This window comes from Selaginella moellendorffii, unplaced genomic scaffold (assembly GCF_000143415.4).
Source record: "Selaginella moellendorffii unplaced genomic scaffold, v1.0 SELMOscaffold_9, whole genome shotgun sequence".
NCBI classification, from domain to species: domain Eukaryota; kingdom Viridiplantae; phylum Streptophyta; class Lycopodiopsida; order Selaginellales; family Selaginellaceae; genus Selaginella; species Selaginella moellendorffii.
The window spans coordinates 27,678-51,389 of NW_003314270.1; the positions used below are offsets into that span (position 1 = coordinate 27,678).

Consider the following 23,712-nt stretch of genomic DNA (forward strand, 5'->3'; position numbering starts at 1 on the left):
GTGGCTGTCCCTGCGTCTTTTGCTGCACTATAGCGTGCGTGTGAGTAGCATGAACATTTAGGCCATTGGCAGTCATCTTGGCTCAGTGGCAGCACTTCGAGGTCTGCATAAGAACCCTTGGTTCTAGGTTTGAATCACTTGATACTCAACTGTGAGATCATAAAACCAATATTGCCCCCTCATTTGAACATTACCTCCAAGTAAAAATGAAAAAATAAAGAAAGCAATCAAGAATAGACCCCTGTTGAAAATAGGAATCAATAAAACACTCACATTGCCCAACAATGTCAAGCACTTCATTGATCACCCTTCACACGCTTCCAATCTTCGCTTCGATTGCTAGCATTGATTTCTCAAATCCCTCCCGGTATTTTCCCCAGGAGCTGTGCGCAATCCCCTCAAGGAGCCGATTGATCGAGCAGCAAGATGAGGTTTTCGCGAACGGGCTTCTCCAAAATCTTGTCCGCGATGGAGCCCTAGAGGAAGCTCTCAATCTCTTCCAAGCAACAGCCCACAGGTGGGATGTAATCTCGTGGTCTTGCCTCATCGCAGCAAATTCTCGCAATGGGGATTCCCGGGCGGCTTTATCCTTGCTGCGATCGATGCTTCTCCACGGCGTTCCGCCCAACAAGATCACTCTCATCTCGGCTGCCACTGCCGCAGCTCACTCCAAGATACCTGCCGAGGGCGAATTCGTCCACGATCTCGCGCTCCAGGGCGGTTGGATCAGAGATCTCGCCCTCTCCAGCGCGCTACTCAACATGTATGGCAAGTATGGCCTCCTGAATCGAATGGAAGCGATCTTCGAGCAAATCGAGGAGAGGAATCCAATCAGCTGGACGGCAGTAATTGCCGCAAATACCAAGTCTGGGGATTTGCCGCGAGCACTGGAGCTCTTTTCGGCGATGCTGCTTGACGGTGTTCTTCCTGACGCGGTGACGCTGCTCACGATGGCAAACGCTTGCTCGAGAATGGGATCGATCCAGGCGGCCAGGAGAATCCACCGGCTGATCGAGGAGAGTGGGTTCCTTCTTCTTCTCGAAGCTGGATCATCGCCCACGGGGAGCTTCGATCGATCACGAGCTCTCATGCTTGCCAACGCCATCATCGACATGTATGGCGAGTGTGGATCCACATCGTGCGCTCGGGCAGCGTTTGATTCCATGGCGATGATCCGCGACGACGTGAGCTGGAACTCGATGATCGGGGCTCTCGCTAGAAACGGAGAGGCAATCGAGGCAATTGTGATCTTCCATCGAATGCTGCTCGATGGAATCCATCCTACGAAGGTAACGTTCTTGGAGATCCTTCACGCTTTCTCACAATCACACTCTTCTCTTACAGCTCATCGATCGATTGAGCTTGTGCACGGACAGATCCAATCCCGTGGGCTGGAATGCGATGCTCTGATCGCTGCGGGGCTCATCCCCACACTCGCGAGGATCAATCGATTGGAGGAAGCCACGCGGATTTTCCATGGAGCTCGCGATTGTCACGACGTGGTGCTGTGGACGACGATCATCGCTGCCTACGCTCAAAAGGATCGCCCTCGAGAGGCTATGGCTTTCTTCAGGCGAATGCTCCTGGAAGGATTCCTGGCAAACGGCTACTCGATCGTCGCGGTGCTGGAATCGTGCTGCTCGATCGCGGATGGAATACTGCTGGAGTCGTGCGCCCGCGAGATGATCAGTCGAGGAAGATCGTCTCTTCCCATGGACGTCATCGTGGAGAATTCGCTTCTCAGCATGTTTAGCCGGTGTGGATCCATCGAGGACACTTCACGGATCTTCTCTGGGATGGACGAGCGCCAAGACACTGTCTCGTGGAACAGCATGATCGTGGCGCTCTCCCAGCACGATCGACCGGGCGAGGCACTCGCGATCTACCGGAAGATGCTGCTCCATGGTGTCGGGCCCGAAAAGATCACCTTCGTGGCGGCTCTGGACGCGTGCTCCAAGAGCTCGGATGGATCGGCTCCAGCTGATCGTGCAGCTTCGCTGGAGATCTGCGCGCTAATCCTCGAAGCCGGGCATGGATCGGACACGGCAGTGGGGGCGGCGATGGTCGCGATCCATGGCAAGCACGGGGAATTCGATCGAGCAATGGAATGCATGGATGGGATCCACAAGAAGGATATCTTTGCGTGGAGCGCGATGGTGTCCGCGTACGCCCAGCACGAACGCTGTGTGGAGGCGATTGGGTTTTTCCGAGAGATGGTGCTGGATGGAGTGGAGGCGAACGATGTGATCTTCGTGACTGTCCTATCAGCTCTTGGCCATGCTGGATCGATCGAGGAGTGCTGCCGGTACTTTGGTGGATTGGAAGTGGAATTTGGGATGAGGCCGAGCTTGCCTCACTATGGGTGTGTGATTGACATGCTCAGCAGAGCAGGGCATTTGGCGGAGGCAGTAAGTGTGATGGAGCAAATGCCATCACAAGACAGGGTTACATGGATGAGTGTGCTTGGGGGTTGTAGATTGTATGGAGACCCACAACAAGGAAACAAAATGGCCAGGACGTTAATAGGATCTAATCCTGATAATGCTTCAGCTTATGTCGCTCTTACCAATATTTATCGTTAGAGATGAAAGGCCATGTAACTTTACGGTGCTTTTACCAATATTGATCGTTAGAGATGAAAGGCCATCTAACTTGTTGCAAGTCACCATCATCTGGGGATGCATTGCCATAATTTGCGGATTTATAGTAAAATTTGCAAGGTTTGGTGATTTTATCTAGAAAGTGTCTTACCAATTGTTTTTTTTTTTTTTTTTTTTGTGGGTATGAATCATAAAGTCATTTTCACACAAAAATCTTGCGGAAGTAAAGAAGAAACCTCTACCTAGAGAACTCTCACTTTGTTTACATAGTGATCACTGAATTCCTGGAGAAATCCAAGCTCGCAACCTCCTGGCCGGGCTGAGTAGATCAATCGCATAGGGATAGACCATTTCTCAATTTATGCGTATCATCTTTGTGCAGGGGCCATGCTAGTCTTCTCTGTATCATTCCAATTTTATACTGCTGCTGGATTCCAAAATCAGTGGGTGCCAAAGCATCCACCATGTTAGGGTTTCAAGCCACAATAGGTCGAAATTTGTCAATTAAAAGATATTTCCAGATTTTTGTGCATGTCGATTGCGAGGAGAGTGATAGATCCGCAAGTCATACATCATCACAAAGTCATGCGAGAGTTGGATAAAGCACACTAAATTCCTCAACTGTGAGTTCCTCTCTTCTTTTCCTTGGCACAGTCGCGAAAATCCTATGAGAAAGAGCAGCAGGGAATAAAGAATATACTCTACGGCCGGGTGGAGTAGGCTTGGAGAGCAGGGCATGGGCAGTACCTCGTGGCTTCTCTCCAGCATTGATCTGGGAGCGTCAACTTTAGCCACAACTGCACTGTTATAAAGGCATGATTCTATCTATGATCTACAGCTATTAATCATTGGAATTCAAATTTGGCTTCTTCTTTGCTATGTAATTTCTTATAAAAAATGTAATAGCAATTTGAAAGAAATGACCAACAAAAAAATCCAGAAAGATCTCCAGTGAGAACATCAGCTTGTAATTTTACCATCATTTTGTTATAACACTATTTAAAATGGTGAAATAAAAAATTGATGGTCAAAACCTGGTAGTGATGTTCACTGCAGAAGCTTTCCATCTTGCTAGGATTACTTTACATTACAAGATATTTGCGAATGTCATGAATATGGTGTGCTGTTTCTTACATTACCTACAGAATGAATTTCCATGTGAGATAGTGGTGCGGCTGCCAGCAACACAGATGGAGCTTCTCCAACAAGCTATCCATTGTTTTCAAATCTACACACAGATCACCACAACTTTCTCGTGTGTGTCTCTTGTCGATAGGGTCGTCTAATCAATACACATCAAGGATACTCGTGGTGTATGCCATGGATCCCCGGTGCCTGGTTTGCAAGATTGTGGGAACCATGACTATAGCCTCGTGAAGCTTTTGTTTTTTTTTTTTTTTTTCCTGTCTTAATCTTCTCTCTATTTGACATCCCTGCAAAGTTCTACTGGTGAAAGACTGCTTTAGTTCGATCTATCAAGCTTTTTTCTATATCAATCAAAAGATGGGATGGATTTCATATAACCATACAAGCATTTATGTTTTTACACGAGTTCACCTTTGTAAGTTGGATCAGCTTCGCTTTAATGAAGGTTGCGCTAACCAGGAAAAGAGTCAATGGCTCGTATTGTATGCACCCATCATTACATACACCCATATATTCCATGGAAGATTAATTAGAACCATAATATAAATTATAAAAGCAAACCAACTTTGGAGCTGATATTAACCCTCAGTGCCTCATGTGCATTCCTTAATCCCCAATCTTTGAGCAGCATCAACTCCACTACTTCACTGATAAAAACCATCTAAACTTAGCCAAGGCATTGTACAAGTATTGCTTAGTAGTCCCAAGTGCCTGAGCAATTTGTTTGAGGCTGCAATCTTGGAGAATAAAGTATCAGCATTGTTTATCTATATGTTTCCATTGCTATCACTGTTTCACCTGCTGCTTGAACTACCACTACTTTCTACAATGTTTATTTTGTTTGAACTCTTACCTTCTAAGCTGGACATACATGAATCTCTAAAACCAAGAGTCCTACAGCATCAATCCACATGGAAGATTTCAAAGACTAGTTGCATACCTCAAGGCTATGGCAACTCTAAAAACCAGCACTATGGATTCATAATAGAGTTTGGGTGCAAACCAATGAGCTGTGGCTGAAGGATCTACCTCTTCCCAATGGACGACCATATGCAAACCCAATAGGGCCTTGTGGACTCATGAGAAACCTAAATAGATTGTGCTGACTAAGCTATGGCAAGGAAGGGAAAATAGACAAATTACCATTGCAAAGATTTGCAAGCTATGACACGTTTGGCATACCCTGATACAGAAGTGCCAGCTATGCTGAGTTGTTGCCAGAAATTAACCATGTGGCATGGTGCTATCTAACATGGAAATTCATTTCTTTACGCTGTAATTCCTACCCTAGTATTGCCAGTTGGAAGACTTCTACTCTAGTATCTTTAGTTGGAGAGGTGGTAATAGTTTTGATTAATATATTAGAAGGTTAATCTTGTTTCACCACTATTTCTTTCTTAATACCCACTGCATCTAGTTGGTCATCCCAAGACCCTATGCTAGTAAACAAGTGTCAAATAAATAATGTCTTGTTTTAAACTATATTTATAAATATTATAGGTTAAATATTCATTAAATTTTGTGCCATGAAATATTTTCTTATAATTATATTCTTATTAATTTCTGTAACTTATGCTCAGAAAGGATTTCATCGTGAATTTTATGGAAATCATGGAGCAATTCCAAAACAAATTAATATGAATGACATGGTTTTCTTTTTTATTCATTTTTTAGCTTCATCATTACCTTCAGGTACAAGTACAGCAGAAGGTTCTATATTTCAGACATCTTATGTTCATATGTTTTCAGAGGATACAACATTAACAATAGATATGTTATTTGTTGTTCTATCTGCTGGTTTGAATTGTCCATTAAACAATGATATTCGTGAAATTAATAATGATGATGCTGGACGTTTAATAATAGGAGTTGCTAATCAAGTTTATTTATCATTTCGAAATTTTAGAGCATCATATTTCTTAAGTATTATTGTTCAGCATGATGTTGGTATTTTTGCAATTTTATATCAAATTCGCCATTATACTCTTACAATAACTCCTCTTTATGATATTTATACACAATCAATTCTATATAAATTTTGTAACTTCTTAAAGAATAGACTATTTAGTGGATATAAAGGTTTATATATAGCCACACTTAATGCTGGTGATTTTTTAGCACATTTTTATAAAGCATATATATTTTTAATGCAACAAGATTGCAATGGTGTTTTATATTATAACAAATACATTGTTTTATGGGATACTAAAACTTATGGATTAAGTTTTGATTGTAAATTAAGATTACAAGAAGATGGAAATCTTGTTCTTTATTCAGCATTTGATTTGAAAGCTTTATATGTAACTGGAACTTATTGTAAAACATTTAACTGTATAAAACCATCGATATTTGTTTTAGATTTAAATTGTACCTTAATTTTATATGAAGATGGAAAACCATCTAAAACAATATGGTCAAGTAACACAATGTGTTATAATTAATAAGTTTAAATAAATAAAATATAAATTACTATTTTCTACTTAAACTTAAGGATTTCTAGGATTATAAATTATTTAGAACTTAAGTATAATTAAATAAAATATAGTTGTGTAAATTAAATTATTTAAATTGTAGTAAAACTTAACACAAGCTAGTTAATTTATTGATAAATTTATTTTCTTAGAACTATTTTAGAGAGCTTGAATTATAAGTATTCAAGAAAAAAGAACTAGAAAATAAGTATACTACATTGATATTGAGGTTAAACTAATAATGAAACTTAGAATTTAAAAATATTATTTAAATAAATCAATATAAAACTAAATAAAAATGAATATTAATTATGATGTTTTATATTTTATATATAAGTTTAACAGTTGTCATTAATAATTACTGTTTCTTACAATGTATTATTAGGAAAGCCAAGTGGTAAAAGTGGCAAAACTGAGTAAATTAAATAGAATATTGTAATGGGAGATTTAATAAATTGGGAAATTTAACAAGCAAAGTTGAAAATTTATCATCCAAATATAAATCAAAGATAAAGATTGAAAAACAATAATTTATTATTACTTATTTTGTAATATTATTAAAGGTAAAAAATCTCACTATTTTTGGTTTGCTTAAGCAAACCTATGGCTGAGATGGTAGTGAATATATCTAGAATATACTTAGATATTCTAGGATATTCTAACATCCAACAGTTGCTATTCATTTAGATTAATCTTATATTTATAATTTATAAACATTTTTATAATTTATAAACTCTCTTTTAAACATTTTCTAGTATATTCTTTTTTATTCTACAATAAAATTAATCTTGTATTTATAAATTATAATTATCAATTTGATTAATAAGTAGGAATAATACTACTATTAAGCAAACCAAACGTTGCTACATGCAACACAAAATAAATTATTTAAACACAAGAAATGAAAAAAACATGTTAGCCACCACTAAATCAATTAACCCAACTAATAGCACAATTGTGTTTCAACCAAATTAAAACTTAAGTTTGAAATTTCAGATAAAGAATTAAGACAGAAAACTTTCCTCATAAAAGTTTTGGAAAAAAAAAATACATTACCTTATTAGAGACCAGGCTGAAACGGTGACTAGAGGCTGATCCAACCAACCAAGTGTGATACCTTCACAACATTCCCTACTTCCATTTTCATCCTTGCCCTCCAGTTTGTCAATCCTATACTCAGGACACAAGAACATCTCCAGCAGCAGCTTTGCCTGGACAATCGCGCGCTGGCTCATTCCCCTGTTCCGAAACCCCTCCTCTTCCAACATCCTCTTCCATCCCTCAAACCTCTCGTGCCTCTCGATCCGGTCCTCCCCCTCACACCCAACGATGTTTCTAATCTCCCTCGCAAAGATGGTCTTCTCCACCCTCGTCCTCGCCGACAATGAGCTCTCTCCATCGACCACCACCACGCTCGAGTCCAGGGCATCAAACATCGCCGCATAATAGCGCAGCGACCCCGCAAACCTGGCCTCGAAGCACTCCACATTGTGCTCGGCTTCGTGCTCCACAATTGCCACCACCTCCGGCTTCGTGCTCCGGATGAGCTCCATCACCCCCTGGATCTGCTGCCGATCCAGCAAGCTCCGGTGGAGCTGCCCGATGCAATTCACCGCCACCGCCTCCCCGTCCTTGACGTGGAGCATCCACAGCCGGATCTCCTCGAGCCGCTCCACCACGGCATGGAACTCGAAGCACAGCCCCAGCGCCTGAGCAAACTCCGCCAGCCGATCGCCCGTCTCCTGGACGCTGTCCTTGAAAGGCCCGATGCCACTGATCCTCACCAGTGATGGCGGCCCCTCCGATCGATTCGCTAGCGCTTGGAACAGCGCCGGCCACTGGAGCCCCTGCCCCACGTCCAGATCGATGACATGGACCTTCTTCCGCCCCTGGAACGCCTCGAGGATGGCATCGTTGGCGCTGAAGTGGGCGAACTTGACGATCGGGCTGACGTGATTGAGGATGTGGTAGGCGGCGATGGATTCCTCCTCGGCCTCGGAAGAACAGGCGGATCCGGGGCTTGGATCGGTCTCCAGCGACAGCGGCTTGTAGAGATCCGGGCGCTGGCTGGCCAACCGGCACGCTAGGCCCTCGGTAAAGTAGGCTGCCAGGCGCTCCATGGCGGTGGATCCATGCGGCGATGCCAGCTCGCCCAGTCTTGCCAGAAGGCAGTGGATCAAACTCGTGCTCTTCGCCGAGATTGCCTGGGCGCAAGCTACCAGGAGATCCACGAGCTCGATCTTTTCCTCCTTGTTGCTGTCGCTGGTGGCATTCTCGGCGGCGCGATGATCATCATCATCCTGGTGCTGAGCGTCCAAATATCCCTGCCCGCCGATCGATTCGCTCTGCGCGTCTGCCGAGCAATCGAGAACCCCTTCCACGAGCGCCTCCCATTGCTGCTGCTCGTCGCCATCATCCCGTAACAAACCCTGCTCGCGATCGAAGGCCGAGTGGTGACGATCGAACGACCCCGCCGCGATCAAGAACGCGTCGTCCGACGCCGGCGACCCGGAACGCTCCATCCCGTTGCTGTCCGTGGAGCCCTCGCACCGCGCCGCGGCCGTAATCTCCCCAAACAGTTCATCCGGAGGCGATTTCTCCTCGTAGAAGCAAGAATCCAGGCCGTGCTCGATCGATTCCTCACCGTAGAAGCAGTAGGAGCTGTCGGACGACGCCGAGGAGTGGTCGATCGCGAAGCACCGCTCCAGCGCCTCGCCTTCTTGCTCGCCCCTAATTCCCAGCATCATACCCTAGCTCTCCTGAAAGGACTCGATCGATCGCTCGCTCAAGGAATGGAAGCGTTATACCCTACCCGACCAATTGTCTAGCCGTTAAAGCCTTGTGACCGTTATGAGTAAAAAACCCCATCAGCCCTAAAAGCATATTCTTTGCACGGTATTAGTCCTTTTAGGGTTCTTGGAGTAAGGATGAAGGAAATCAGCGAGGGATTGTTTCTGGGGAACATTGACGATGCGGTCTCGCGTCTCGTGGGCCGCCATAGCCATAGCTCCAAAATCTCCCATGTTTTATCAGTAGCAAACATACATTTGAGCGACAAAGCGATTGAGACGCGCAGCCAAATCACAAGGAAGGAGAGGAAGCAAATGGCGAAGCGCGATTTGGTGAGAAAGGAGGTGCCTCTTGTCGATTCGGAGACACAAAACATCCTGGAGCGCTTGGAGGAGTGCCTGGATTTCATTGAGCACGGCCGCCAACACGGTGGCGTGCTCGTCCATTGCCTCCAAGGAATCTCTCGCAGGTCAGTGTGGCATTGTTTCTTAAATCGAAGTCCCAACTTTTGCGCTGGTCTTTTCAGTGCTTCCATAGTCACGGCTTATCTTATGAGAAGCGAGAGACTCTCCGTGAAAGGTGATGTTTCAATCCCTTTAGATGTTCTTTCTCTGATCGTTGCTGTTTGTCTTCAGATGCACTTGCTTCTCTACGGCTGCATAACGAAATGATCTGCCCGAATCCCGGATTTATGCACCAGGTAAAGAGCCACAAAGATGGTGAGTTTCGTGGCAAATTGACTACCAATGCTGGGCTCTGGCAGCTGGAGCTGTTTTACGAGATGAAGTTCACTGTGGACAAGGACAGTCCCTTTTACAGCCGCTGGAGCGACATAGGTTTGTAAAAAGCAAGTTCAGATCCAATTCACGCGCTAAACTTCTCTTTGAAGTGCTCCAGATTTCAGCAAAATTCCACAAGCCCCAGAACTCTCTCATTGTATTCCTGAGAGTAAATCGAGTAAAAGCGAGGAGGCTTTGGTGGATGGCTTGAACGGACTGTTCACGTGAAAGTGTGCCTCTTTTGATTTTCGTTATATGATCATTTTTAACTATTGTTTATTCAGCTCTTTTATTTTTATTGTGTGGATTTAATCTGGATTTGTGGTCCTGGCCGGATTGGTGGTGCTCCTCAGGTCTGTCGGCTTGGGGCTCCAGGAGCTCAGCGCCTTGGCGCATGGCGGCCGTGGCTGGCTTTTAATGGGGCTCCCTAGCTTTCCACGGGCAAGCCACGGCCATGGCCTTGGTTGCTGGCCATGGCCCTGCCTTGGCCGTGGCTTCTCTCGCAACCGCCGGTTGAGAACGAGCTAATCCCAGATCGTGGTGGGGATTCGATCGATGGTGGCGTGGATCGTTGGCCATGCCAGTCATCCCAGACAGAGTGACATTACGAAAAATATTCCTAGCGGCAAGGCACTTGAACGAGTACTTGGTATCCTTAGGGAGATTTTAGCACAGCTCAAAAACCACCAGAGGCCGGTGTCGCGTCCAATGCTGCAGCGGGAACCATTAGAATACGTTGTCAGTCGCACATTCTGTTTGTGTTTGCGCTTCCGGGGCGCCTCAGATCTGAATGGGCTGGCGACGTCAATGTTTCCTCAGCAGATTATCCTTGGAATATCCTTGCCAGATTATCCTTGCAATAATCCTCAACAAATTATCCTTGGAAGCTAACAGCGATGAGAATGGGGGAATTGGAGTAGTTGGATGCCCAAGTGCTACAAGAAGTCTTGAAACCAAAGAACCTCTCTTTATGTAGCTGAGGCAGCCAAGTATTCTACTTCTGTGGAGGAGAGAGCAACATGGTGTTGCTTCTTGCTACTCCATTGGACTGCTCCTCCTGCTAGTAGATAGCAAAATCCTGTGGTTGATTTGGAGGTGTCCCTATCATCATTGAGATTGCTGTCTGAAAATGCTTGAAGGTTGAAATCATGCTCAGAAGTTTTACCATACTGAATGCCAAAATCTAAAGTGCTCTTTACATACTTGAGTATTCCTTCCAATGCTTCTTGCCTGGATTTGCAGAGAATTAGCTGAGAGTAATGACTGCAAATACCAAGTCTGGTCTAGAACAAACCATAGCATACATAAGAGATTCAGTCAGGTTCTTGTATGGCAAAGATGCCATTTCTTCTTGCTCCTCCTTGCTGGTAGGACAATTTTGCTTGGTAAACATGGATCCTGGAGGAAGAAAAAGGCTTACATTGTTGCATGTGAAACTTGTCCAAGAGAGAAGAGAGGTACTTCTTTTGAGAGATGTGAAGAAGTTGCTGCTGTTGATCTCACTGGATTTTCAGGCCTAGGCAGTACTTGACTAGACCAAGATTAGCCATCTCAAACTTAGATGCCATTGTTAATCTAAGAAAGGAGAAGAGAGTCATCCACATAAAGAGCAACAATAATCTTGATATAGATATTAGAATTAGCCTAAGGGGAGTGAAGCCATGGTGCTTGAAAAAACGAATTAATCTGCTAAGCTCTAAATGCTTATTTGAGACCATACAGAGCCTTTTTCAACTTCTAAACTTTGTGCTCCTTTCCTGGTTGTACATACCTTTCTAGTTGGTAAAGATACACATCACCCCCTTTTATTTAGGGTTGGGCCCATTTGCTTATTTGGCCGCCTCATTGCTTACATAGGCATGCCACTTTATTACTACAAATTAAAGATTGTTCTAGTATATTATTAGTTCTCTCAATAAAATCAGAAAAAGTAAGAATACTATCTTGAGCATGATTTATATATTCCAATATAGCCATAATACTAAAGATAATGATAAAAATAAGAAAGAAAATATAAAAAGGAACATAAAACACAACATATAGTAATTAAAATTTAATGTTACTAATTTAGATTTAGTTGTTAAACATTTAAGGCTGGGCATAACTAGGCATAGCACCGGAGCAAGGAGTGAGCGTGGCAAGGGGGTAACCATGTAAAAGAGGGGGATGCTGCATTATGCATTTCTCCCCACATCCTCTTGCAAATCAGCATTGAAGATTGTTGTCAATGTGATGAACCTCAAAGAATGCAGCAAAGGCAAGGAGAATCCTAATGCTGTTCATCTTCACCACTAGAGAATAATGGATGCCATATTTCTGGATAAATCCTACTAATCTGGCTTTGTAGCAATTCAAAGTGCCATCAGTATTGAGCTTGACACAATGGATTGGATTTGTTGATCCATTGCTTGCTTCCAAAAGAATGCTAAATCACTGGCCATTGCTTCTTAGTAAGAAGTTGGTTCCATGGTATTTGTTACTTCACAAAATTTCAAGAGAAGAGAGGTACTGGTAGAAAATCCAGATTCCAAATTCTCAAAAATTATAAGTGTGGGTTTCTTGACACGCTTCCCATGACCAAGATTCTCCCTATGAGAGAGTGGAGGCTGAGTTGACACTGTTGCTACTGCTGCATGTGGAGAATCAGCTACATGTGAAAGAAGGTGGTGCAAGTGAGAGATCAAGTTGCTCCAAGGGTACATTATGCTCCTTCAAAACAGGTACAGAAGTAGAGGTAGAAGGAGAAAGATCATTATCCCAAAGCCAATGTTCTGAGATGTGGAGAAAATCCATGTTGCAAGTGGTGGTGGTACTGCTGTTGCTAGAAAAGTAGAGATGGAAGATCACATTTTGGTATGCTGGTCCATAAATTGTGCTATTAGTAGGATCTATCAATCTGTAAGCATGACCAACATTAGAATAGCCAATGAATATAAGTTTCTAATGTTGGCATCAAACTTAGTCCTGCATAAAATGCAGAATCTTGATTTGCATGGTTTAGGTTATATTCGATATTATAGGAATCTGGATTGTTCTGGAGGCTGAGCTGTTTCTCTGGATTCCTGCTTGTTTATCAACAACCGAAATTGCCATAATGGCTGAGCATAGGCAACACGCTTAAGTGCCATCCATTTCGGGGCTAATTGATTTAGCAAGTGAGTTGTTACACACTCTTTAGTGGATTTCGACTTTCATGACCACTGTCCTACTGTTTTAATCAATCAACACCTTTTGTGAGATCTGGGTTAGCACACATTTGGGTGCCTTAGCTTGGCTTTCAGTTCATCCCACATCACTAATTCTTCTACAACTCCGGTTCCTCCAAGATCAGACTGTCTCCATGGTTTGATAACAAGATTTTTTAACAAGAAGTTTTGTTTACAAAAACCCATCAACATGATAATGGGACATATGAGTAGATGTGGCATGGTAAAAAACAAGACTTTGGATTCTTTGCAAAATCTCATGCTGGGAGACACACTATACGGCTATGCAAACCTAGTTACAAACTATAGTTATTTGACTTCATGGCAGTAAGTGCTAGATTTTCTCATACCAAAAGGTATGAAGCGATGGCACATTCTCCAGGAGTGCATCGACAAGTAGAGCAGGGTTGGGCAGCTACAAGGCTGTGCGCTAGCGCAGCCATGCGCATTTTTTGCCCACACCAGGATCAATAGCCGCTTTTTTGCACATCACAAAAATGAGTAGTGCTAATGAAGTGTTTGCTTGGGTTTAGCTCAAAATGAGCTCACGCCCAACACTAAGGTTGCAAGGAATCTCTCTAATGTTTTCCTGGCCACACAAATGGGTACAAAAGATTCATTTGCATTCCCTCCCCCGGCCTGTAGGAAGTTTTTACAGCTAGAACACTAGAACCTAACACAGCAATGCAAGGGACAATCACCAACTCTGCTTAGGTACCACTTATGATATTGACTGATCCAATGTATAATCACCCCCATAGAAAAAGGATGGGATGACAGTGACTAGACTGGATGGCAAGATTTATGAAGTAATAGAAAACAATCAGGTTGAACATGCTCTTTAGATTCAATCTTTGGAAGTCACTTCTGATGCGTGGCTTGGACATGTACCTGAGAACATTGGCTAATGAATATTAGTCATATGCAAGTTTCATTTCATTCTTGAATTCTATCTTTGTACTTTTACAAAAAAAATTGAGAGTTAGTTGAGATTGCATTACTAATCCTTGTTTTTCACCCTACTATAAAACCCTACTATATTGTCCCAGGCCAATACAAGAGTTCAGTAAGGAGTTTGTGTCTGTAGCAAGGAACAATATTGAGACATACAACATCAAGCTTGTGGAGTTCGAACGATATGGTAATGGTAGAATGACTACTGTCGAATCTTTTCTCCGGCAGGGTTAAAGGTTCAAGGGTTATGCTTAATTAAAAGGTCATAATTATTCAAAATGCCAAAAAGTAACTTTGAATAAAACCCTGCTATATTGTCGCAGGCCAATACAAGAGTTCAGTAAGGAGTTTGTGTCTGTAGCAAGGAACAATATTGAGACGTACAACATCAAGCTTGCGGAGTTCGAACGATATGGTAGTGGTAGAATGACACGGTTTAGCAATCAAGGAGCTTCAGGGTCGCAACAATTGGATGAAGATGCCTGTAGTGTTGGAGGATCAACTCCTCAAGCTAGTGGGAGTATTGAACGCAGGCTGAACATGTTTGCCTTTCCGAGCAGTAAAGACAACAAAGCATGGGAATGGATAGAATTTTTGGAGGGTGAAGACCAGTTGATGTAGAGCGATTGTGGCAACAGGTTTGAGAGACTGAGTTAGCTACAATTGGCTGCATCTCTGTGGGTGGTTTATGCGCAGCTGGGAATCAGATTGATATAATAGTGTCTACTACACGGCCTCAGACAGGCTCAACAAGTCGTATCTTGCAGGAAACAGTAGCTCTCAAAGGAATCACAGGAAGGGTGTTGACCCCTGAAGAACTCAAGGCATAGCAGAAGGAGTATGCATTGGGAGTTTATATCGAGGTCAGAGTGTTCAACCTAGCAGTTGGTAGACACGCCCAATGCAGTTCCATGTTTCCTTTGCCTTTGCTGAAGGCTTTGCATGAAGACTTTTTGGATGAGATATACCATAAAACGGTTGAGTGCATTGATCAACAACTTGAGAAAGCTACAGGTGCGTACAGCCCACGACCGCTTTGCTTGGTAACAGACAGTTGGAAGACAGTTAGTGGGTTGCATATTCAGAATATTATGATCGTTCATGCAGCACACCATGAAGAGTTTTTTTATGCCTCATTTGAGTGCTGTGAATCTTAAGGTATGGATTGCTTTTTCATGTAACATCCAATTAACTTGTTTGCTTTGCAATGCAGCTGATATCTTGTATAGCAAATTGAAGAGTGTGGTTTCAGCTATAAACACTCGAGTACTCACTGATGATGCAAATGTAGCCATAAGCAACATCCCTGGCAATGGAAACACATTACATGATCAAATGCGGTGTATAAAGAGGAAGTGTGGATTATCAGCAATAGTAACAGACAATGCAACCAACATGCAGCTTGTTAGACATAAATTCGAAGCTGAGTTTGAAGATATGTGGAGTGTTCTATGCCAGTTTCATGCTCTGAACCTTGTACTAACGTCTTGGGCAGGTTTGGACAACATCAAACAATATCTGGACACAGGGAAGTGTATAGTTCAATTTGTGAAGAACTCCACTCGTGTGTATGCTTTTTATCAAGCTCAGCATCCTAAGCGGCAACTTGTCAGACCTGTCACTACTCGGTGAGTATTAGAGTTGTGTAACTGTCTGTTACTGACTTTAACACTTTTTTTGTTTCTTTCACAGGTTTGGAACCTATTATTACATGCTCAGGTGATTATGGGAAGAGTGTGGAGCATTGCAAAGGTTGTTTAGGAATACTGGATTTAAAGATTGGCTATAAAGCCAACCCACAATGACAACAGAGACTGCTAACCAAGCCATGACGGTAGTGGAGGATTTTAATTTCTAGGCGGGTGTTGAGAAGGTGATGCAGTTGATGGAGCCAGTGGTGATGGCAATCAAGTTCTTTGATCGCTCAGCTTCAACCATTGGCTTTGTGTGGCAAGCATAGCGTTTTTTGAAGTTCAAGACAGCAGCAGTTACAGGTTTCAGTGTGGAGGACAAACAGCAGCTTGAAGACTTTCTGCAGAAACAGGAGGATCAATACATGAGATCCTGTGACTTGTTTGGGGCAGCCTGGTGTGTAAATCCGCGTTATAGGGAGGATAGGAACAGACAGGAAGCGACAACAGCATTCAGTTGTGTTCGACATTGTTTCTATCCAAATGCTGAAGATGCCCACAAGCTAAATCAAGAGTACTTTGTGTACGTCGATGGAACTGGCCCCTTTTCCATTGCAGACAGCTGTGATGCACAAGAATTGCTTGAGAAAGGCAAGGATGGAGATTCACCTTGGCATGTTTGGGCCTCTGCGGTCAGCTTCAGCTGTGACTTGGGGGCAGTGCTTTAGAGGTTTGCATGCTATATTCTTGGTTTGACAACTTCGAATTCTGCAGCTAAGCGGAATTTTAGTACATGCAGCAACGTCTTGACACTAAAGCGGGACAAGTAACCCCTTTGTTCATTTATAAAACATGAAGAACTTGTCTGACATTGGTGTCACTTGCCTGTGTGTAGATTGCATCCAGAGCGGGCTGAGATGCTCGTTCATACCAAAACCGTCGAATTTGGGATAGGAAGGAATTTAAAACTTCTTGCAGCTCTGCAACGTGGACTGGAGGAGAATTTGATATTCCAAAAGAGAACGACTCTCCAGTTGTAGGAGGCAGTGGCACAGGCCACACAACCACAGGTTTCAGGTCTTATGCGGAAGTTGACGCTGATGATTCCATGTCTGAAGACGAAGATGATGACTTCAACCGGGATTCTGATCTTAGGTTTAATGGGAGGTAAACTTCTTCGTTTACTTCTATCCAGGCTGATAGTACGCAATACTATGCATGATAGTGAGATTAGTGGCCATGGGGATGACATGGACTAAGTAACTGGTGTGGAGAGCTTACCTGCATCTCCCATGCCTCCTCCTTTCAAGTGCAAACATCTAAATAAGGGAGATTCGAGTGCTGCTGCAGTCAGAAAAAGGAAAATCTGTTTGTTAACTGATTTGGACCAGCCCAATACCAACAGTTCAGGGCAACAACTGGCATCACTTGAAATTTCTCATGAATTGCCTGATATTGACATTGTTGATTCATAATTAAGTTGGCACACATGTGCTGTTTTTTAATTTTTAAGCTGCTTAAGGAAATTGTCACGGCCATTGACTTTTCAGATGACACTAATTTGTATTAAAGCTTTTAACATTTTCTCTACCAAAAAGCCATTTCAAATGGCTTTTTGGCAGCCAAAATAAAACCCTACAATATAGATACACCCAAACTGTAGGAGGTGACATAAGAAATGTTAGGGTTATCATGTTGGTTTTGATTGGTATCAGGTTATAAGACAGATGATCTTACACCCTAGACAAAAGTACTAAAAATGGCCTAGTTGATTTGCTTAACCATGAATGGCCCACTCGGAGCTCAGATTCCATAGCTGGGGTTCAATGGAGCAACCCCAATGTCTCACCTATTTAAAGTTTGAGAATAGATTAAGGGCATTTCACCTCCGAGGCCTCTAATCATTCGCTTTACCCAATGAAACTTCGTAGATGAGCTCTAGCTATCTTAAGGGAAACTTCAGAAAGAACTAACTACTAGATGGTTCAATTAATCTTTCACCCCGAGTTTGACAAACGACTTACATATCAGTATTGTTATAGGCCTCCACCAGAGTTTCCTTTGGCTTTGCTCTGCTGAGACATAGTTCACCATCTTTCGGGTCCTAACAGGTATGCTCAAACTCAAACCTTCACAAAAAATCAAGGTCGGTCCATGTTGCTCCCCAGAGGGGGGATCAAACAATTCAGTTTCCTTGCACCTCATGGGTTTGAAACCTACGGACTCATAGATTCCTTGGTCCATGTTTCAAGATGGGTCAAATAGAACAGCAAACGTCCACCAAAGCATTTCACCCAATCACCAAAGAGACAGAAGCCAAAAGTAAAAAAAGCAATTACACATTCCAGAAGTGTAACTCAGAGTTACTATCCAGTCTTTTGACAGCATCCCTCCCAATCATGACCTGATCATCTTTCACATTTTAGCATAAATCAAACAAAATAAAGAAATAAATCGGAAATATAAAACTGATTAACACCACCTTCAGAATATGCATAAGAACATGTGCTACAAATAAGCCGATATAAAAAACTTATTACATCAAAACTTTAATAGCTTCAAAGGCCAGATTAAGACCTTGATCCAAAAATATACACTCCAACTGATTTTTTGCCTGAAGGCCAAGAGCACTCTGACCAAGCACTCTATTGTAAGCATAAAAGAATATAGAAACTCAAAGTGAATATGAGAGTGCCAGCAAAATTTAGAAATCTAAAAGATTCTGTATGTTTCAATCCATTCTAGAAATCTAAACATATTTTTTTGGTGTAAACATCAGTGTGAAGTTTACACTTTGATGTATATTAAGTGAGTTCTATTCAGTCTTGTAAAATTATTACTTTTTTTTTATTTTATAATAATTTTGCTGCTTCATATATTTCTACGACGTGGAGGGCGCGGCCGTCAAATGCAGCTTGGCAAGAGAAGCATAAGCGCCACCTTTGATGCCAATCAGATCGGCATGCTTCCCCCTCTCCACAATCGCCCCGTTCTTCACCACCGCGATCACGTCCGCGTTCACAATCGTCGCCAGCCGGTGCGCGATGACAATGCTCGTCCGCTTCACTTTGATCCTGTCCAGTGCCTCCTGGACCAGGTGCTCCGACTCCGCGTCCAGCGCACTCGTCGCCTCGTCCAGCAGCAGTATTCTCGGGTTCTTGACGATCGCGCGGGCGATCGCTACTCGCTGCTTCTGGCCACCCGAGAGCTGGACGCCTCTCTCCCCGACTCTCGTCTTGTATCCCTCCGGGAGCCCCGAGATGAACTTGTGAGCGTTGGACGCCTCGGCGGCAGCCTGGATCTCCTCGTCGCTCACCGCGCCTTCCTTGCCGTAGGCGATGTTCCACCGGATGGTGCCGTCGAAGAGGACCGGCTCCTGGCTCACCAGGCCCATTTGCTGCCTCAGCCACTTCACCTGGAACTTCCTTATGTCTATCCCATCCAGGAGAACTTGGCCCGAGTCCGGCTCGTAGAAGCGCTCCACTAAGGATATCAGTGTCGACTTCCCGCTACCGCTCTCTCCCACCAGTGCTACAGTCTGAGAGAACAACAGATATGTTTCTCCTCTGAAAGATCGAGCAATTGTGGTACCTTTCCAGCGGGAATGAGTAGCGACAGGTCCTGGAAAATGGCCACGTCCGGCCGGGATGGATACTTGAAGCAGACGGTGCGGAACTCTATGTCACCTTTGATTAGTTTCAGTGTCTTTCCTGACTTGTCAAACGGATCTACTTTGGACTTGCGGTCCAGGAGAGAAAAGACGGAGTTGACGGCGGTTTTAACCTTGGCGATGTCTGGAGCCATGCCGGCGGACTGAGATATTCCGACGGAGCTCATTGTGATGGCGAAGAACACCTGCAATGCAAACGATGTTAGAACGCGAAACGATATGTGATACAGCTCCTTACCCGAAACACTCTCTTGAAGTCGGTTTCTCCTTTCTCCACGAGGCGCGAACCAAACCAAAAGCTCATGGCATATGATCCGAAAAGCACAAAGTTGGAAACGGATAGAGCAACTCCACTGATAATCCCCTGCTTCACACCGTTGATCAAAGGGAGGCTACACTTTTCCTTGTACAAGTCCATGACTTTCACTTCTGCGCAGTAAGAAGCAACTGTTCTGATGCTGCTCACGGCTTCGCTGGCTACTTGACTAGCCTCTTCGTACATTATCTGCAAAACTCGAGATACTATATATCATGAGTGGAAAGGAAAAAGAGAATGTCTGCCCACCTTGGCATCTGCGCTGAAGCCTTGCACAAACTTGACTTGCATAAGATGCTGTAGACCAATCAGGGGCACCAGAGCTAGAACCAGAAGAGCCAGCTGCCAGCTAGCAGTAAATGCGAGAACAAGACCAGCAGCAACAGTGGCTACGTTCTGCACGAACAGAGACAACGTATCTCCGACCATACTTCGAACATGTGCTGCGTCGGAGGACAGTCTTGCCCCGAGCGCTCCACTGAAACGAAAAGAAAGAAAAGAAAAGCACTGATGAGCCGAAAGAAGAGAATGCATCCAGGTTACGAACCTGGAGTTTTCAGATGCGTCGAACCACGAGATCTCTTGCCGGAGGATTTTTTCGAACATTTGCGTTCTGATGCGACGGATTAGTCTGTTGCCGACGACGGAGAAGCAAAGTATCTGAGCCGGAGCGACAACGAAAGCGGAGCACGCAAGGACGAGGAACATCATCGACCAGAAGTTCACGTCCCTCCGCAGCGTGTGTACGTTGACTTCGAAAAAGGAGCCGATGATGCTTGACAAAAGAAGCCCGAACAGGGGTAAGATAACTCCGTTTGCAGCAGCAGCCAGAGACCCCACAAAGACGATCGGAACTTCCGGCTTGTTCAGAGTAGCAAGCCTGAAGATGGATATATTCTTCGGCTTCGTACGTCCAGTCTCAATATCCTCGCAAACCGGCTGCTTCTGATCGCTGTCATCAGCCTGTTTAACACTTGCTGACTTTGTCAATGAGAACGAGTGCCGGCCGTCCCCTCGACTCGAAGACCTGCTAAATGACCACCGGATTGGAGAAGCTTTGCTGAAAGACCACCTGCTTGGAGAGTTTCGGCTGGCAGCTCGGCTGAGACTTCGATTATCTTCTTGAATCAAAACACTGTCCGGATCAATTTCAGTGGTCTCTACGGGCGGAGGTTGATGCATCTCTTGCAGATGCACGAGTTGGGAGTAGGCACCATTGGGACGTTGTACAAGGTCAAAGTGCGTACCTATGGAATCCAGTCCAGTACAAAGGTGTTAGTGCTAGAAAAAAGAAATTCATCTGCCTCACCCGTCTCAACGATTGCTCCGTGTTGCACGACAGCAATGCAATGAGCATTCCTTATCGTGGTCAGCCTATGGGCTATAACTACAGTCGTCCTGTCCGTCATTACACGATCCAAAGCTTCTTGCACGAGACGCTCAGACTCGGCATCCAAGGCGCTCGTGGCTTCATCCAGCAGTAAAATCCGAGGATTTTTAAGAATTGCCCTCGCAATTGCAACTCTCTGCTTCTGTCCACCTGATAGTTGTGCTCCGTGCTCCCCGACCTGAGTGTCATAAGCCTGCAAAACTTATAAACGTTAAAACTCGATCACAAGTTTCACCGTCGCAGTATACCTGTGGCAACTTGTTAATAAACCTGGCTGCATTCGCAAGGTACGCGGCATTCTGGATCTCATCTAGTGTTGCTCCTTCTTTTCCATAACCAATGTTCTCTTTGATCGACGTGCCGAAAAGAACTGGCTCTTGACTGACGAGACCAATCTGATGCCTTAGCCACTTCAGCTGTATCTCGTTTAGATTCGTTCCATCCAGCAGTATTTCACCCGCCTGTGGGTCGTAAAACCTTTCAATCAAGCTTATAACTGTAGACTTGCCACTTCCACTTTCTCCTACGAGGGCCGTTGTCATGCCCGACGGAATACCCAAGGAGAACTTCGAGAATATCTGAACGTCTGGCCGAGATGGATACGAAAAATCAACCTGACGGAATTCGATATCCCCCTTGACATTTTCCGGAACTTTGCCCGAGGATTGGAAAGCATCGATCTCCGGAGTACGGTGGATAACTTCGAACATCTTATATGCCGCTGCTTGGCCAGAAGCAAACGCATTCAGACACGGAGAAGTTTGACCCAATGCCCTGGCAACGGAAATGAGAAGTGTAAGTAAATGTCGACGTGCGTACAGCAGGCTGACTTACATGCCACCGGTAAGAACCGCAAAAATCACGTTCATCACTCTTCCACCAGAAAAGCCTTCATGTAGAACCAGTTTTGAGCCGTACCAAAGAGCCAGCGCGTAGCTCGAAAAGACTATCAGCAGAAGAAACCCCAGGCTCAGGCCAGCTGCGATACCCTGTTGCACCCCAGCACTGTACGCTCTCTTTAACGCTTTATCGTAGTCTTCGACAGCTCTCTTCTCTCCAGTAAACGATGCTACCTGTGACCGCAAATTATTAAGTTAAAGACGGGACAAAGGTGGCTAAAGAAGGCAACAAAATCTCACAGTTCGAATTGCACCGATAACTCTATCGACGATGCCTCCAGCTTCTGCATATGCCACTTGCCCTCTGCTAGACATCCGAGAAACCACAACGGCCATCATTCCTCCAGCTGCAACGATCAGGGGCAACGCCGAGAGCATGACCAGAGTCAGCTTCCATCCTCTCGTAAATGCCACGGCAAAGCCACCCAAAAATGTAGCCGTCAGCTGAATAAACTTCCCGACCTGCAAGCCAAAGCTGTCAAATTAGCCAGCTGCAAAACATATCTCGATCTGATATACCTTCTCTCCAATCGCTTCCTGGATCAGAATAGTGTCTCCAGACATCCTACCAACAACTTCTCCAGTTGTGGTTTCTTTGTCAAAAAAAGCCACATCCTGCCTTAAGATGGACTTGAGATACAGTCCTCTTATCCTCGCAGCCTGACGCTCTCCTGTGCAAATCCAAAACGCTACTTCTGCAAACACGAAGAACAGAAATGAAAGGCTTTCGAAACAAAGATATCCCTCTTACGCACCACCAAAAGATGCCACCGAAGCAGCGCCGCCGAGATAGACAAAGCGCAAAGCCACCTGACAAAGTTCTTCTTCTCGTCAACGAAACAGCACAGCGAAAGATCACACTCCCATACCTGTGAAACTTCATGAACCATGGCGTGGATGTTACCGGAATTCTGTCCAAACGCGTTCGCGAGCTGCCCAAACACGATTGTCAAGGCGGGCATCGCAAACCCATTGGCCATTGCGCCCAAGGTCCCCAAGAACATGAGCAAGTAGTCGAGTGGATCCGCAAAGTAGAAGAGCTTGTAGAAGGGAACCGAGCAAACCTCGTGGGTTCTTCCTTTCTTCGCGTCCTCGGCGACCTCCACCTCGGCTTGCTTGGATTTGGGAGTCTCCACCATCTGTAGAGCCACATCGGGCTTGGCAGCCGCGGAGAAATTTGGAGATCTGGGACCAGGCATTGCAGCGGCGGCCTCCTCGGCGCTCTCCGCCTTGAAGTAGTAGCTCAAATCCTTTCGACCTTGATGCATCAAGCCTTCACAGGATCCACGAGCTCAGATCGTTCATCCAGAGGACTTGCCGCCTCGAAATATCAATGCACCTGGAGGATTTCGAGGATTTCACAGCAGCAGCTCCAAATCCCTGGCATCGCCCGCAGAGAATCGATACATTGCCGCGACTGGATGGAATCACCCGCATTGCAATCCAGCCGGGGCGCCGGCAGCGTCTCGCCGCCTCCGCATTGCGCAATGCCCTAAGAAACTAGCTATGGACTATGGACAAGAACACTATAGAAAAACAAACGCTCCTCTCTCCCTCGCTAGGCTATGGCGTGTCGCTACTCTTCACCGTATCCGTAGAAAATCGACCCCCAAAAAGTATTTTAGTGACGGGCTCTCTTGACGGGCCGCCGATAGCCGTGGGATTTGTCTTTCTTCCCGGCGCATCCTGTGCGTCCGATTTCCCTTAACGCATGAGATTTGAGATCCATAACGAATATTCTTTCTTTAAGTATCTTTTTAAAAACTAAAACTTGCACATGCGAGGCAGCTAGTTACAATCATTGGGCGTCATGTTTGCCACAATAACTAATTTTTGTTTGTTAAGTGTTTTTTTGAAATC

General features: G+C 44.5%; 4 protein-coding genes and 1 non-coding gene across 6 annotated transcripts; 2 read left to right on the plus strand and 3 right to left on the minus strand.

The window, feature by feature from the left end:
- The first annotated feature begins 284 nt into the window (after nt 1–284).
- Nucleotides 285–2,582, plus strand: LOC9632621 (pentatricopeptide repeat-containing protein At5g27110). The gene has a single exon (XM_024672704.1). The coding sequence runs from the start codon at nt 285–287 to the stop codon at nt 2,580–2,582; it is 2,298 nt and encodes a 765-aa protein (XP_024528472.1).
- A 354-nt stretch (nt 2,583–2,936) lies between these two features.
- Nucleotides 2,937–3,044, minus strand: LOC112345698. Its single transcript, XR_002992132.1, has one exon. It is a non-coding gene; the product is annotated as a U6 spliceosomal RNA (small nuclear RNA).
- A 4,133-nt stretch (nt 3,045–7,177) lies between these two features.
- Nucleotides 7,178–9,016, minus strand: LOC9632611 (scarecrow-like protein 28). The gene has a single exon (XM_002967756.2). The coding sequence runs from the start codon at nt 8,962–8,964 to the stop codon at nt 7,270–7,272; it is 1,695 nt and encodes a 564-aa protein (XP_002967802.1). The 5' UTR covers nt 8,965–9,016; the 3' UTR covers nt 7,178–7,269.
- A 128-nt stretch (nt 9,017–9,144) lies between these two features.
- LOC9630833 (dual specificity protein phosphatase 1B) lies at nt 9,145–10,083 on the plus strand. Its single transcript, XM_002967491.2, has 5 exons — nt 9,145–9,476; nt 9,534–9,586; nt 9,643–9,707; nt 9,771–9,843; nt 9,905–10,083. Exons 1-5 carry the CDS (start codon nt 9,145–9,147, stop codon nt 10,012–10,014), a joined length of 633 nt encoding a protein of 210 aa, XP_002967537.1. The 3' UTR covers nt 10,015–10,083.
- An 8,317-nt stretch (nt 10,084–18,400) lies between these two features.
- On the minus strand, nt 18,401–23,429 carry LOC9632613 (ABC transporter B family member 4). Of its 2 annotated transcripts, none has more exons than XM_024672635.1 (12): nt 23,192–23,429; nt 22,722–23,125; nt 22,608–22,662; nt 22,372–22,547; nt 22,093–22,314; nt 21,788–22,026; nt 21,202–21,727; nt 20,873–21,146; nt 19,813–20,810; nt 19,486–19,752; nt 19,169–19,432; nt 18,401–19,115 (listed from the first exon to the last, which is right to left on the minus strand). In XM_024672635.1, exons 2-12 carry the CDS (start codon nt 23,118–23,120, stop codon nt 18,459–18,461), a joined length of 4,077 nt encoding a protein of 1,358 aa, XP_024528403.1. In that variant the 5' UTR covers nt 23,121–23,125; nt 23,192–23,429; the 3' UTR covers nt 18,401–18,458. The 2 variants fall into 2 exon arrangements, with proteins under 2 accessions (XP_024528403.1, XP_024528405.1); XM_024672637.1 differs by having other exon boundaries at nt 19,813–20,041; nt 20,111–20,810; nt 22,722–23,428.
- Nucleotides 23,430–23,712: the final 283 nt, after the last annotated feature.